At 38.9% G+C, this 12870-nt stretch overlaps 1 protein-coding gene across 1 annotated transcript in view; it reads right to left on the bottom strand.

The window, feature by feature from the left end:
- Positions 1-12870, bottom strand: part of Mep1a (meprin A subunit alpha) — a 50692-nt gene that overhangs the window by 19018 nt on the left and 18804 nt on the right. The window contains exons 7-9 of the mRNA XM_008846726.2: positions 7492-7667; positions 2922-3143; positions 2033-2182 (exon numbers count right to left, since the gene is read on the bottom strand). Coding sequence (XP_008844948.1) covers positions 2033-2182; positions 2922-3143; positions 7492-7667 — 548 coding nt within the window. The remainder of the gene's footprint in view (positions 1-2032; positions 2183-2921; positions 3144-7491; positions 7668-12870) is intronic.

Below are 12870 nucleotides of genomic sequence, written 5' to 3'. Positions count from 1 at the left end.
TAAGGTATCATCTTACCCTGGTCAGACTGCCTAAGGTGAAGAGAACAAATGATACCAAATGTTGGAGAGGATGTGGGGAAAGAGGAACAGTCATCCATTGCTGGTGGAGCTGCAAACTTGTTCAACCCCCATGGAAAGTAGTGTGGAGAACTCTTAAAACTACAAATGAACTTACTATTTGACCCAGTTATACCACTCCTTGGGATATATCCAAAGAACTCATGCTATTGCAGAGACCCTTATACATCCATGTTTGTTGCTGCTCTTTTCATGATAGCTAAGAGATGGAAGCAACCTAAGTGTCCCTCAACTGACAAGTGCATAATGAAAATGTGGTATATGTACACAATGGAGTTCTATTCAGCAGTAAAGAAAGATGAAATAATGAAATTTGCAGGTAAATGAACGGATCTAGAAACTGTGATACTAAGTAACTCAGATTCAGAAAAACAAACGACGTATGTTCTCCCTCATATGTGGCTCCTAGCACCAAATCCTTTAAATCCGGGTCCTTAAAAAGATGACGCTATACAGCAGTCCCCTATGCATGAAATAACTACCATCATCACAACTTCAGCTGAGCCTGATCACTAAACATCGTCACAATTGGGCTTGTTGACAGTTGTGCTCATTCATTAAAGGAAGGTCAAGCAGGGTCATTGGATCCTCACCGCATTATCCAGTCACTCTTCCCAGCCATCTGTCTGTAATTTGGTCCTAATACCCCATGGCCTCCTGGATTTGGGGAAGGCTAATATATACGATCTGGGGAAGGCTAGGAAGAGAAGGCATGACCCATGCTGTGTAAAGGCTTTCCAGCGTGCACATACTCAGGTCTTACATAGACCTCAGCAACCCCTCAGTTAGCTCTGTAAGTAAGCCCAATAAACTCATTGGTTCCCCAATAAAATTTTAAGCAAACATTGGCTTGACACTAGAACCTCAAAAGGGAATAAGCATTGTTTAGCATGCCCAGGAAAAGAAGTCCACAACAGATGGAAAATTTATTTGTTAATGTTATTATGTCTCATAAATTTTGAAAAAAAAAAAGAAAATGAGAATGTAAAAGATGTTAAAAGGATATGGGAATGGAGATATTTTCCAAAATAGACAGAAAAAATGAGAAAACCTAAGCAAGTGATGAAGGTCTGTGTAGGTTTGTTATGATATATAAAGGATGAGACAAAAATAATATACACATAATTTTAAAATGTCTATGGTCATAGTTCAGTCTAGTAGTTTAAGGAACAAAATATATATCTAGTCAAGGTTTATCTGAGAATATTTGTTTTTTTTACCCAAGCATGGTTATTAAAATACCAGAATGGTGGAACTAATCTTATTGGAGGTATAGTAGCCATAGTTTGAGGCCTATACTAATGTGGTCAGAGGGACTTAAAGGACAGTTTTTGCCACTTGCCTTCTAAGGTTGACTAAGTTCCAGGGGACTATAGAACATCTCTCAAAATGTCCTGTAACTTTATGAAATTCTCAATAAATTATTTATTTTTTAAAAAAGAAAAACTACCCCCATTTATAAGGCATGTTATCAACCACAGGTCTGTCATTGAAAAAATACAACTGTTTTATTTTTACTTTATTTTCAAATAATTTAAAATGTATTCTTTGACAATACAATGTAATTTGACCATATGTGCCCTCTATTCCCTTGTAATGTGCTCTGACCACACGCACCCTCTATCCCCTTTTCTTATCCCTCCATTCCCACTGAACTCCCTCTTCCCAACAAGTTCCTCTCCTGCTTTCATGTCTTTTACTCTGCATGTGACTGATTTCAGTTAGGTTGCTAGCATGTGCATGAGTGAAGAGTTATTATGTGAAACATGTGCAACAACTGTCTCTTGCATTCCTAGAACCTGGATGCTTTCTATTGGATTAACAATTAAGATACAAGAAATGTTCTTTGTCCTTGTTCATATTTTTAGATTTGATAGCTTACATCCTGAGAAAGAAAACTTATTGGCTGCCATTCAGCACCTCAGTGTGTTGTTGACTTTCAGTTATCACCAACCTGTGCACTGTCCCACCAAGGTGTGATCCACTTTTCCAGGCTGACTGCTGTCCTCATGGACCCAGTCAGCATCATCTCTGGTCCCCTGGATCATCCCACAGATGTTTGTCTTCTCAAAAGCACAGTTGTCCAACAGGGTATGAGTTGTGGCTGCAAACGGCATTTTTGTCACAAGATTAAAAGCTGTAGGGCATATCATTCCAAATAGTTGATATCCTAAGCCACTAAAACACCACTGTTTAAGCAGAACAGAGTCATAAGCCTTTTATTTTCTTGACTGTTTCTTGAATGCAGAAACTACTGTCATCAGTTAGATCTTAGAACTTAGGCACAGGGATGTCTATCTCAGAACCAAGATAAAGACCTGTAAGTCCTTGCTAGATAGAGGCAAATTATGAACTCTAGGTCAAGAACAAAGTAGCTATCATACTGGGCTTTGTACTTGGGCGGTCCCCTGTAAATATCTGGTGAGCATAATTGAAGATAGTGTATCCACAGACTACTGATTCACCCTAGAAAATACCCCCCATCTAAGACTTAGGATGATTTAAGAATAACCTGAGTAAAGAGCTTTCCAGGATAGAACATACTTTCAAGCCCTGTTTAGCTTGACCTGTACATAATTATACATCCTTTAATGAAAGCCAATGGCATTTGACTATAGCAGTTTCTTACATCTGCCCAATACTTTTGCTTTACAAAACACATTACACAACTACTTTTCACAACCATCCTATGAGAGAGGTGCTATGCCTTTTTCTAAAGAGACTATGCTTAAGGTTATTTAGTTTGTCTATGACCTCTTGGCCAGAGCATTCAAGAAAATTAATGGGAGGTGTAAAGGACTGGGTGACTTGTTCACCTAGTCCCCGGGCATAGGAGTACTTACTACAGTTGTACATTCGGTTCAATCTCTCTAAATCAATGACACTGAAATCCAGGCGCTGCCCAATGATGGCATTGAACTCGGGGATCTTGGCTGTGATGGTAGGGACACTGGCATTCTTGTTAAATGAAAATGGTGAATAGTGCATCAAGGACTCATAATCGTAGGGTGTGTTGAGGTCTGTGATGATGTTGTCTTCATAGGTGTTGAAATTGTGCTCATAACCTGTACAGGAGAGAACCTTCAAGTCCCATTCAGTCAAATTATTTCCTCTTTGCCACAATCCTCAGAGCAAAGAGGGAAATATTGTGTCTTCAATTTACATATATCTTATATAAATGACCGATATTATTGATCATTTATACTAATTAATTGATATCATAATATAGTGGTTTATATAATGGTATGTAAAATTATTGGAATTACCATAAAATATCTATGCTATAAATATACATATATTTCATTAAATATATGCATTACAAGTACTTCATGTACTTGTATGAGAGAGTGTATACATGTGTAAAACTTTTAGAAAAAAGGGAAAATAGTAAATCTGAGGCAAGTATTACAAACAAGAAGAATGAGAATTTCTGGATTATAGGATGATATTCAAGGTATGTCTTCTTAAATGCCAAGTACATCTGTCATTCTACCCAGCCAGCTCTTTGTGTATGAGGAAAACAAAATCCAAGGGTCAAAGGGAAAGATGAGCAGCTGGTGAGAAAAAGCCATCTTATCAAGCAAAGATGATGCCCTTTGGTCTAGAAAAAGCTTATCTGCAAAACATGATATGAGGAAGAAAAGTTATGCTCCTATTAAAGGTAATTTAGTGAGGGGAAAACTAACAAGAAGGCGATAAGACGGGCTCCATGGGAAGAGCGGAACTATGCAGCTGACTCAGTGTCCTTTAACTGATCAGTCATCAGGAATTTACTGTTCCCGTCACCCAGTGTGAAGGGCTCACGGATGTTTAATTCCCTTTTTGGAGACAGATAGGCAAATCAAATGAGAATACTCTTAATTCTCCAAGAACAACTCTCTATCATCTTCTCCTTCTGAAGCTCCCCATCAAGGAGTTTTAAACCCCTGGGTGTGTGGTATGGGGTTGAGAAAGAAAGCAGACTGGGACTAGAGAGATGGCTCAGGAACCCAGGACTAGGGAGATGGCAGAGGACCCAGGTTCAATTCCCAGTATCCACATGGCAGCTAACAGCCATCCATAACTCCAGTTCCACGGGATCTGACACCCTCTTCTGACCTCTGTAGGTATTGCACAACATGAGTGCACTTACACACATGCATGCAGCACACTCATACATGGAGAATAAAAATAATAAATAAAATATCTTTTAAAAGAAAGCAGAATGATCACAGGCCAGACGAGCAAGCCAGTAAACAGTGTTTCCCAATGGTCTGTGCTTCAGTTCCTACCACCAAGTCCCTGCTTGAGCTCCTGCCCTGGCTTCCCTCAAAGAAGGACTGACTGTACTGTAAGCTAAAATAGACGCTTTCTTCCCCAGGTTGTATTTGTCACAGTGTGCATCACAGCAATAAAAAGCAAACTAGGATACTGATATCTCATTCCCCACCTCACAGAGATTTTGTGAGAAATCCCTCCAGAGCATCAAAGCATTCCAAAGCTGGGACATGGCTGAAAGCAATAAGTGGCCCAAACAGGAAAGGGAGACGTGACTGTTGCAGAATGTGTGGCGCTGAGATGTCATCTGACAAGACAAAACTGTCATGGGGGTGAGGACCAGAACATGATTATGGGCTGGCTGGTGACTCTGGGTGGTACCTGAAACAAGGTGCTTCCAACTCAGTGAGTGTTTTCTTCAGCTTCTCATGAAAGTACCAGGCTAGAATGACTAGGTTATTTTTCTGTGCTTCAAGCAGTTTATCAGAATGCTTTAAAAATGAATGGTTTGAATTCTTTAGATGTATTCAATACATTTTTTGTGGAACCTACCACTTTTCAGGAGTTCAGAGAAACGCAGTGGCCTGACTGTATACAAAGCATGCTCCTGCCTTCAGAGAACTCACAGCAAAGTGCTTCAAAGACAGACTGAGCCTGTAAGTCAAGGCTTAGTCAGCAAACCAAAAAAAAAGGCTAGTGATTTATATCTGTTAAGCCATCCTTGCATGTCTGGAATAAAGCCAGCTTGATCAATGCAGTGGAAGGGGATTGCACAGTGAAAACAGTTAAAATCCATTGTGAAAATGTATGAAACTGTCAAACAATTTTTTAAAAGGTTAAAAAAATGGAAGAGTAGCAGTAATTTGTCTAGAGATTTTTTTTTCTTTACATAGAATCAATGAATTTCAGGACAGAGGTAAGGCCCCTCTTTGTGAAGCCATTATATTCCTATTCTGGTGTCTTAATGCAAATAAACAAGTTGATTTTTCAGATATAAATAAAAATTTTGATTCCTTGTTAACTGTAAAAATAAACATAAATAAAAGGTTAGATTGGAGTTATTTTAGGCTTTGAAAACCATAATTTCTCTGTCTTCACAAATCAGCCTGGCTATTGTGAGGCAAAAGCAGCCATAATAATGCATAAACCAATAGTTGTGATTGTTTCCATAAAGTTTTATTTATAAAAGCAACTACATGGCTCACGGGGCTGCAGCTTGCCAACTTCAGGTAGACCAAAGAAGTTGAGGCTTTTCCTTAGTGGAGGAGAACAAACACCATTTTGACTCAGGGAATTGGAACAAATTCCCAGAAAGAAACTTCATCATAGCCAGTGCCCAGGGCCTCAGGTTAAACTCAAGGTTGCCTGGACTGGAGATAAGATGCAATGAAAGTTGCAGATTACTCTAAGGGGTCATGCCCTTGTTTATCTTGTTAGATTCACTGTCTCATTGGAGAAGAGTTCTCTAGTGATTGCAGGCTATTTAGAAACATGGAACTCTGATGAAAATACTGGTATCAGATAAGTATGTTCTCAGCAGCCCTTGCTCAACCAATGCTGGACACATCTGCAAACTACACCAGTAAGTGGGACCTCACGCTGATAAAAGGACCTCAGATGACCTAAAACTGTTTTAAAATCACTAAGCATTACTTTCCCCAAGACTTAGAAATGGGAGTGCTTTTTTGATTCTAAATGAAATTTTAAGCAAAGTTGCGTGTGTGTACTCAACTTGGTAAGCAATTCAGAACTGTAAGCCAACACAGAAAGAGTCTAAGAGTGCCCTGAGCTCACAATCAGAGATGAATCTTGTGAACCGTCAGCCCCTTCCTCTTTCTCCCCTACACACCTGGTTTTGGTCCAATTGCTTCTGGGGGCCAATCACCTTAAGTCTCATCTGCGATTTCATCTCTAAGAAATTAAGCGTCAAAATTGCCCTCGGGGAACTCAGCTAAGAATGCTGCTTGTCCTTCTTGGTTAGGTGGCAGGATGGGTTGAAGTATGTGTGTAGGTTCTGTCCTGATAATACATAGGGCTGTTACAAACTAAAGCTTTTTTCCTTCCTCTATCACTCCACACTTATGGAATTATCAAAATACGAGGGGCTGGGAGGGATACAGGTTGGAAAAACCTCATAGATGATTCTGATATTAGTGAGCTCTATCCCTTCCTCATGTGAGGGTCACTGACTACCATACTCCAAAATGACCTTGTGCTGGCAGAAATCTTTACTGGATTCATATGTAATTTAAAAGGTTGGCTGGTTCTGAGGAAGCCCTAAGAGTCAAGTCGTTGCATACACACTGTCATGTATGAGCTCATGTGTGAAACTGAGTTATGAATAAAACAAACCTCTCTGCAAGGAAACTCTTTACTCTTGACAACCATATATGGCAAGGGTTAAGTCATTTCTAGTATATTAGAGTTTCATTATTTGCTTACTATCCAAAAGAATGCTTTGGGCTTTTCCATGCCCTGAACTAATTCCTACTTTTAATATTTTTTTCTCGTTTTTTTTTTTGTTTTGTTTTTTGTTTTTTTTTGAGACAGGGTCTCCCTGTAGCTGCAGCTGGCCTGGAACTCACTATGTAGACCAGGCTGGCTTTGAACTCACAAAGATCCACCTGCCTCCTGAGTGCTGGGATTAAAGGTGTGCACCACCACACCTGGCCCTAATTTGTACTTTTAAAACGAGGTATTCTTAGAAACATAACATTGGTTTCAATACAGGGGAACTATGCAACAGTGGTTTGGTATTCTCAAAAGCACCTTAGTTAGTTGGCTCAAACATGTAAGGAAGGCAGTGTTTAAAGAAGTCTGACAAAACTAAAGAATATTGAAATTGTTAGAATAATGTGACTGGCTGCATAATGTGTAAGATAAAAGTATGTCATCGTCACTGTGGTACAAGATAAGGCCAGAAAAGGATGGGTGCATTAACACAATTGGAGGGGCAAATTTCAGACAAAAGTATTCATCTTTGTTACTGTTTGGTTTTGTTTTCTATTTGTTTGTTTTTAAGTACCTAACTGTACTCCCACTGGGGAGACTGAAGCTCCTATCCACACACAGTCAGCCTGGGTCTCCCATGGATGTTCTAAGAAAGCCATAAGGACAATTGAAAGCTCTTACCAACCATGCTGGGTTCATACACACCTGTAATAATTTCATCCCACCAGATGTTTACATAATCATCCCGGTCAGTCCTGGACTGCTCATGGAAAAATCCCAGAGCATGCAGGATCTCATGTTCAATGACGGCCTTATAGTCACAGCCTGAGCCAATGGAAAGGTTCTGTCCCACATGTTGGTCACCAACTGAAGACCAGCACCTTTAAAGAGGGAGAGAAGGTGATGTTTTCATAGAGAATCCTCAAATAGCTATAATTTATAAGATTCCAGGACATATGTAAGAAGAATGTTAGATTTTTTTTTTTTTAATGAGGGTCTGAGGAGATGACTCAATGGATAAAGTGCTTACTATGTAAGTCTGAGACCAGAGTGTAGAGATGGACCCCAGAGCCATCTGGGCTCTATACTAGCCAATCTGCAAACTCAGAGCTCCAATTTTAAAGACCCTGATTCAATAATTGACATGATACCTGACTGAGCAAGACACCTAACGTCAACATCAACCTCTGACCTCCACATGCACACACAGATGTGAACAGGCACACACACACACACACACACACACACTCATGAAAACAAAAACATTGTGGTGAGAACATTCAAAATGCTCTCCACCATCAGTTTAGAAATATACAATATTGTTAACTGTACTTGCCCTACTGGGTGATAGAATACCAGAACTTATTCCTTTTAACTATCTGTAACTTTGTACTTAAGGATCAATTTATTATCAATGTATATATGTAGGAAGCATGGCCCCATGCCCTTAAATGTGATCAGTTGCTACGTATCAATTAAAAATTTTTTTTGAAAGATGAATTTTAGAAAAGAAACTATAGTATTTTCATATATTGATGGTTCAAAAGATAGGAGTTGGGGCATTCTCTGTGGGCACTTCTGCATTCTCTCATGCCAACTTTAATAGTGCTGATCCATTTTAAAAGAAGTCCATAACTGCAGGGAAATTAATGTTAGCAATGTATCAAGAAGTGAAAAATAGGTATTCTTCTTCACCTCCATAAACCCACAGGGCACTCCAAAGAAGAACACTACTGCCTTTAGACTAAAATATTAAGTTGTCTATTAGTGATGGCTATAGCTGATTTAAAATTTCTATTTAATGAATTTCTAAATTCCCTATGATGAGCAGATATAAAAGTTATGACTGTGAAAAAATCTCTATAGTAAAGCAAGTTAATGAATGAAGAAGTTCTTGTCTTTGGATATAGACAGACTCACCGTGCTATAACCTTATTTCTGGAGGGACCTGGGTGAAGAGGGCCCAAAACTTCTCTAAGAATCTGGTGGACTAGAGAGCTCCAGGTGGAATCTCTAAGTCCTCCCTCACAAAATGCCTTCTTCCCTGAAGAAAAGTCAGCTTGACAAGTGACTGAATGAATTGACCATTCATGTACCCTGCCACCCCACTCTATCTCAGAACACATAACCCCTAGAAAAAGACATCTGGTTTCTTATCAGCTTCCTCACAGATCTGGTCCCTTACTTACCACCTTGCAGAAGATACCTTGTTGCCCTAGAAGAACTCCCCATCTCTCCCCAATCCCGATGCACAACCTCCATTCCTGCAGGAAGGCTGCTTGCCCCTCATAGCTAATAAAGCTATCTGCATCTGTTGAGGTCTGATTCCGTTTCTACTTCTTTATCATGTTGCCTTCTTATCCTGGATTATTCTAACATTCCTTCTGTTGGCATTTTCACATGAAATGTACCCCTTAGACTCCTGCACTTGTCCCCAGCTGTCCTGGAAGGCTGTGGAACAGCCTCTTTTAGAAGGTAGAGCCTCACTGGAGAAATGGGTTATACTGGGGATCTGCCTTGACGTTTTATAGCCCAGCCCCACTTCCTGTCTGCTTTCCGCTTCCTGACTATGGATTCAGTGTCACCAGCCACCTCACACTGCTGTCACTAAGCCTTTCTTGCCACCATGGGTTGCCTGTCTCAAACTGCAAGCCAAAACAAACCCTTCCTCCTTCAATTGCTTCTTTTCAGATACTTGGTTACAGTAACAAGAAAAATCATTAATATACTGCCAACCTTATTTGTGAAGGGTCCTCAGCAAGAAGAACCCAAAACTTCCCTCAGAAACTAGAATAGGAAACTCTGTGAATCAAAGTGCCCAGAAAAAAAACCTTCCATCTTCAAACTGGACTTTCTCAGGCAAGGCTGATCAATTGATTAGAACTTCAATGAATGTGGAGAGTTTGGAATGTTGTAGGTCCAGAGTCTAATTACCATTTATCTCAGGCCATCTTCAGGTCCTTAAACAGCCACTCCTTGCCCACCACTGTTTCTGAACTAACATCCTGTGACTAACAGATAAAAACCTTTTAGAATGTATTAACTTAGCAGACCACCAGGTCTCACCAATCCAAAAGCTAAGAATGTCATCAGCTAACACCTGAGACCTATAGTAAGAACCCTCCTGCTTTGCTACAACCTGCCTCCTGAATGTATCCACCAATGTATTTGAAAAGTATCTTGATTTATGACTTTTCTTTGTTCTGTTACTATAAAAATGTAAGACAATTGTTATCATGCTGGAACATGGAATTTGGGGTAACCTTAATGTGTGTTCCCAGGCCATGGTCACTCATATTTGGCTCCCCTTTGAGGTGAGAGTTATGCTTTTGTGTCGACAGTTTATGGCACCCAAAGTGGGGCCCCAAGAATTAACTGCTTTTTATCAGAGGAGTCACCTGGATGGAGCAGGTACCCTTATGGCTCCATTGAGTCCAGCCATCTGATGGGGTCTCCGCAGGTGGATCTTGGTGAGTTCTTTCTGGGGCTCTCAGACCTCACTTGGTTTGGTTGATGGTCCATTTGTTTATTCTGAGCTGGTTGTTTAAGGATCCTATTTATTAGATACCTTTATTGTTTTGGGTTTGCTTTTGAAGTGTTTGTTTTAGGTATCTATTATATTTATTTGCTTTGAAAGTATTTTGGTTTTGACATTTGGTTTGGTCTTTTGCTGCTTTTAGACAAACTTCTTAAAGCATGTTTGATGCCAACCAATTGTTAAAATTTGCTAGCAGTAATTTTTTTTCTTTCTCTTAATTTTTTTTCTCTGAACACGCCTCCCATATCTAATTTAAAAAATGGAGAAATGTTTTGAGAAAAACAGATATTTTGTATTCCAACTGGTTTTAGGGTTGATTAGGATGGTCCTTTAACTTACAAGTATAGGAAAATGTAAACATCCAACTTAAGGTAGTCTGCCAATTTTAAGGTACTTATTTGTTTAGATATTTGTTTGTTTGCTTGTATGCTTTTAAAGTATTTGCTTTAAAGTATCCATTTTTGTTTGCTTCAGAAGCAATTTGTTTCTGATTGTCTGGCTTGTTTTAATATTGGTGCCTTCTAGAACTTTGAAAGCATTTTGGTTTTTGTTTGTTGTCTGTGGTGGTTCTGTTTGTTTTGGGTATGTTTTGATTTAGTTGGCCTTTGTCTCCAGAAACTCCTTTAACACATAAATTTGCATTTTTTCCTTTTGATTTCTCCTGGCTTATTGCAACCTTGATGCCTTTAGCTTAGGCACAGAAAGGCTTGCAATTTTTCAGGAGAAAATAAGTAAATTAGTTAGTAAAATGGAAAACATTTTATTCTAAAAGGGAGGAAGTGTTTGAAGACAAACTGCCACCTGACACTATGACTGGCTTTCTGTATGATAATTATGAACTTTGAACTTGCAAATATTTGGAAAAATGGGGAGATCTAACCAAAGATATCTTGGCCCCTCAGTGGGAAATATTTAATGCTCCAAAGTTGGGATTATTATTTTTTTGTGCACTTAACTAAAAGTCCTAGGCAATAATATTTGAAACCATCACATGGGCAGTCTGTTTTAATTAAAAAGTAAGAGGATAAAATTGGCAATTTACAAAAATAAGAGCTCTAAGAAAAATAACATGTGAATAAAGGAAAATATTAAAATTAAAACTAATTTAATATTTTTAGAGATTGAATCAGAACTATAGGTAAATTCTAAGACTAGTCTTTTATTTCTCTGACCTTACCTTAGATCTTTATCTCCTAGTGCCAAGCTCTCTATGCAAATAGATTAGAGCCTGTTTTAAGAAAGACTACTTTTCTGGGAAGCTTGGATATATTTCATTTTCTCTTCCCTTGAGCAACTTGTTTGTCCTTAACTCTCCTAAGTCTACATTAAAATTGTCTTTATTATACTAGCTATTCTAAAAATTCCCTTTAGCAACTAAAGCCAGGAATGCTGGTTTGGCTTAAGCAGGGTTCTCTATGGCTTAGAACTCCTCAGGCTCCTAATGATGACCATGTGACAGCTATGTCTCAGTCAGTCCCGAAGTCTCTGGGCACTCCTGGTGAGATCCATCTTGACACATTACTGGTGAATTTCTCACCTGTCACCTGTGTGATCTACCCTTCTAAGCACTTCGGATTCCTTTGCTTCTATTTCTCTAGCAAATACCCCACTTAAAAATCTCATAGACTCATTCATAGTCTGCTACCTGAGTCAGCTACAACAGCATTTTCTGTGGTGCATTTGAAAAGAGCTGACTCCCAAGAAGGCCTAAGCCAGTCTCTTGCCTCCAACAGAACAGCCTGAGAGAACTACAACATGTTATTCTTAACCTAAAGTCTGAATGTTTCCTATACTGTCAGTGCTATAGCCTCTGATTTATGCTACACGAATAGCTTAGGCAAAGGGAACTGTACTGGTTTCACATATAAAGGCATCTCCCCTGTAAAAGACATTAAGTATTAGTCTTCTCTTTCAAACCCAGCAAAACTTAGAACTTGGCTTTATGACAAGATATTCTAATCCCACCACACCTCACACCACACCTAAAGCGGTCCTGAACCTGATGGCCTGGGGCAGCTGAGTTCTTTAGAGTTTCTTCTCTTTGGGCAGTCTTTTAAACTGGATCTGACCATGCAATGCACCCTTAAGCAAAAGTGAAATCTGCTTTGCCAAGTCACTATAGCTTTCTCTACTGTGTTCTTTGTGAGGTCTTGATAGGGTTCTTAGATAACGAATTTTATTTATAATACCCTTCAGTTATTTAGCTCTTAAAAAGAGAATTATTACCTTAAGTCTACACTGCAAACTTTACCCTTTCTTTTAGGCCATTAAGTCGTTTTTTAAAATATATTAAAGAACTAGAGATATAAGCTTTCTGCCTTCTCTCACTCTTTGGTTCAGCTGGGTTTCACGAAATTGTGTTATGCGTATGATAATTGTTTTCATGTGTTGTTTGTGTTGACAATTTTTTTTTTAAACTGTGGCCACTTTGGGTTTTTTTTTCTTCCTCTTTATTTTTATTGTACACAAGAATTATTATTATTATTATTATTACTATTTTTTCACATGCAAGATTAAAACGCACGTGTGCAGATTTATAAATGTAT

Source organism: Nannospalax galili, unplaced genomic scaffold (assembly GCF_000622305.1).
Source record: "Nannospalax galili isolate Female #2095 unplaced genomic scaffold, S.galili_v1.0 scaffold803, whole genome shotgun sequence".
NCBI classification, from domain to species: domain Eukaryota; kingdom Metazoa; phylum Chordata; class Mammalia; order Rodentia; family Spalacidae; genus Nannospalax; species Nannospalax galili.
This window is presented reverse-complemented; position numbering and strand designations above follow the sequence as displayed.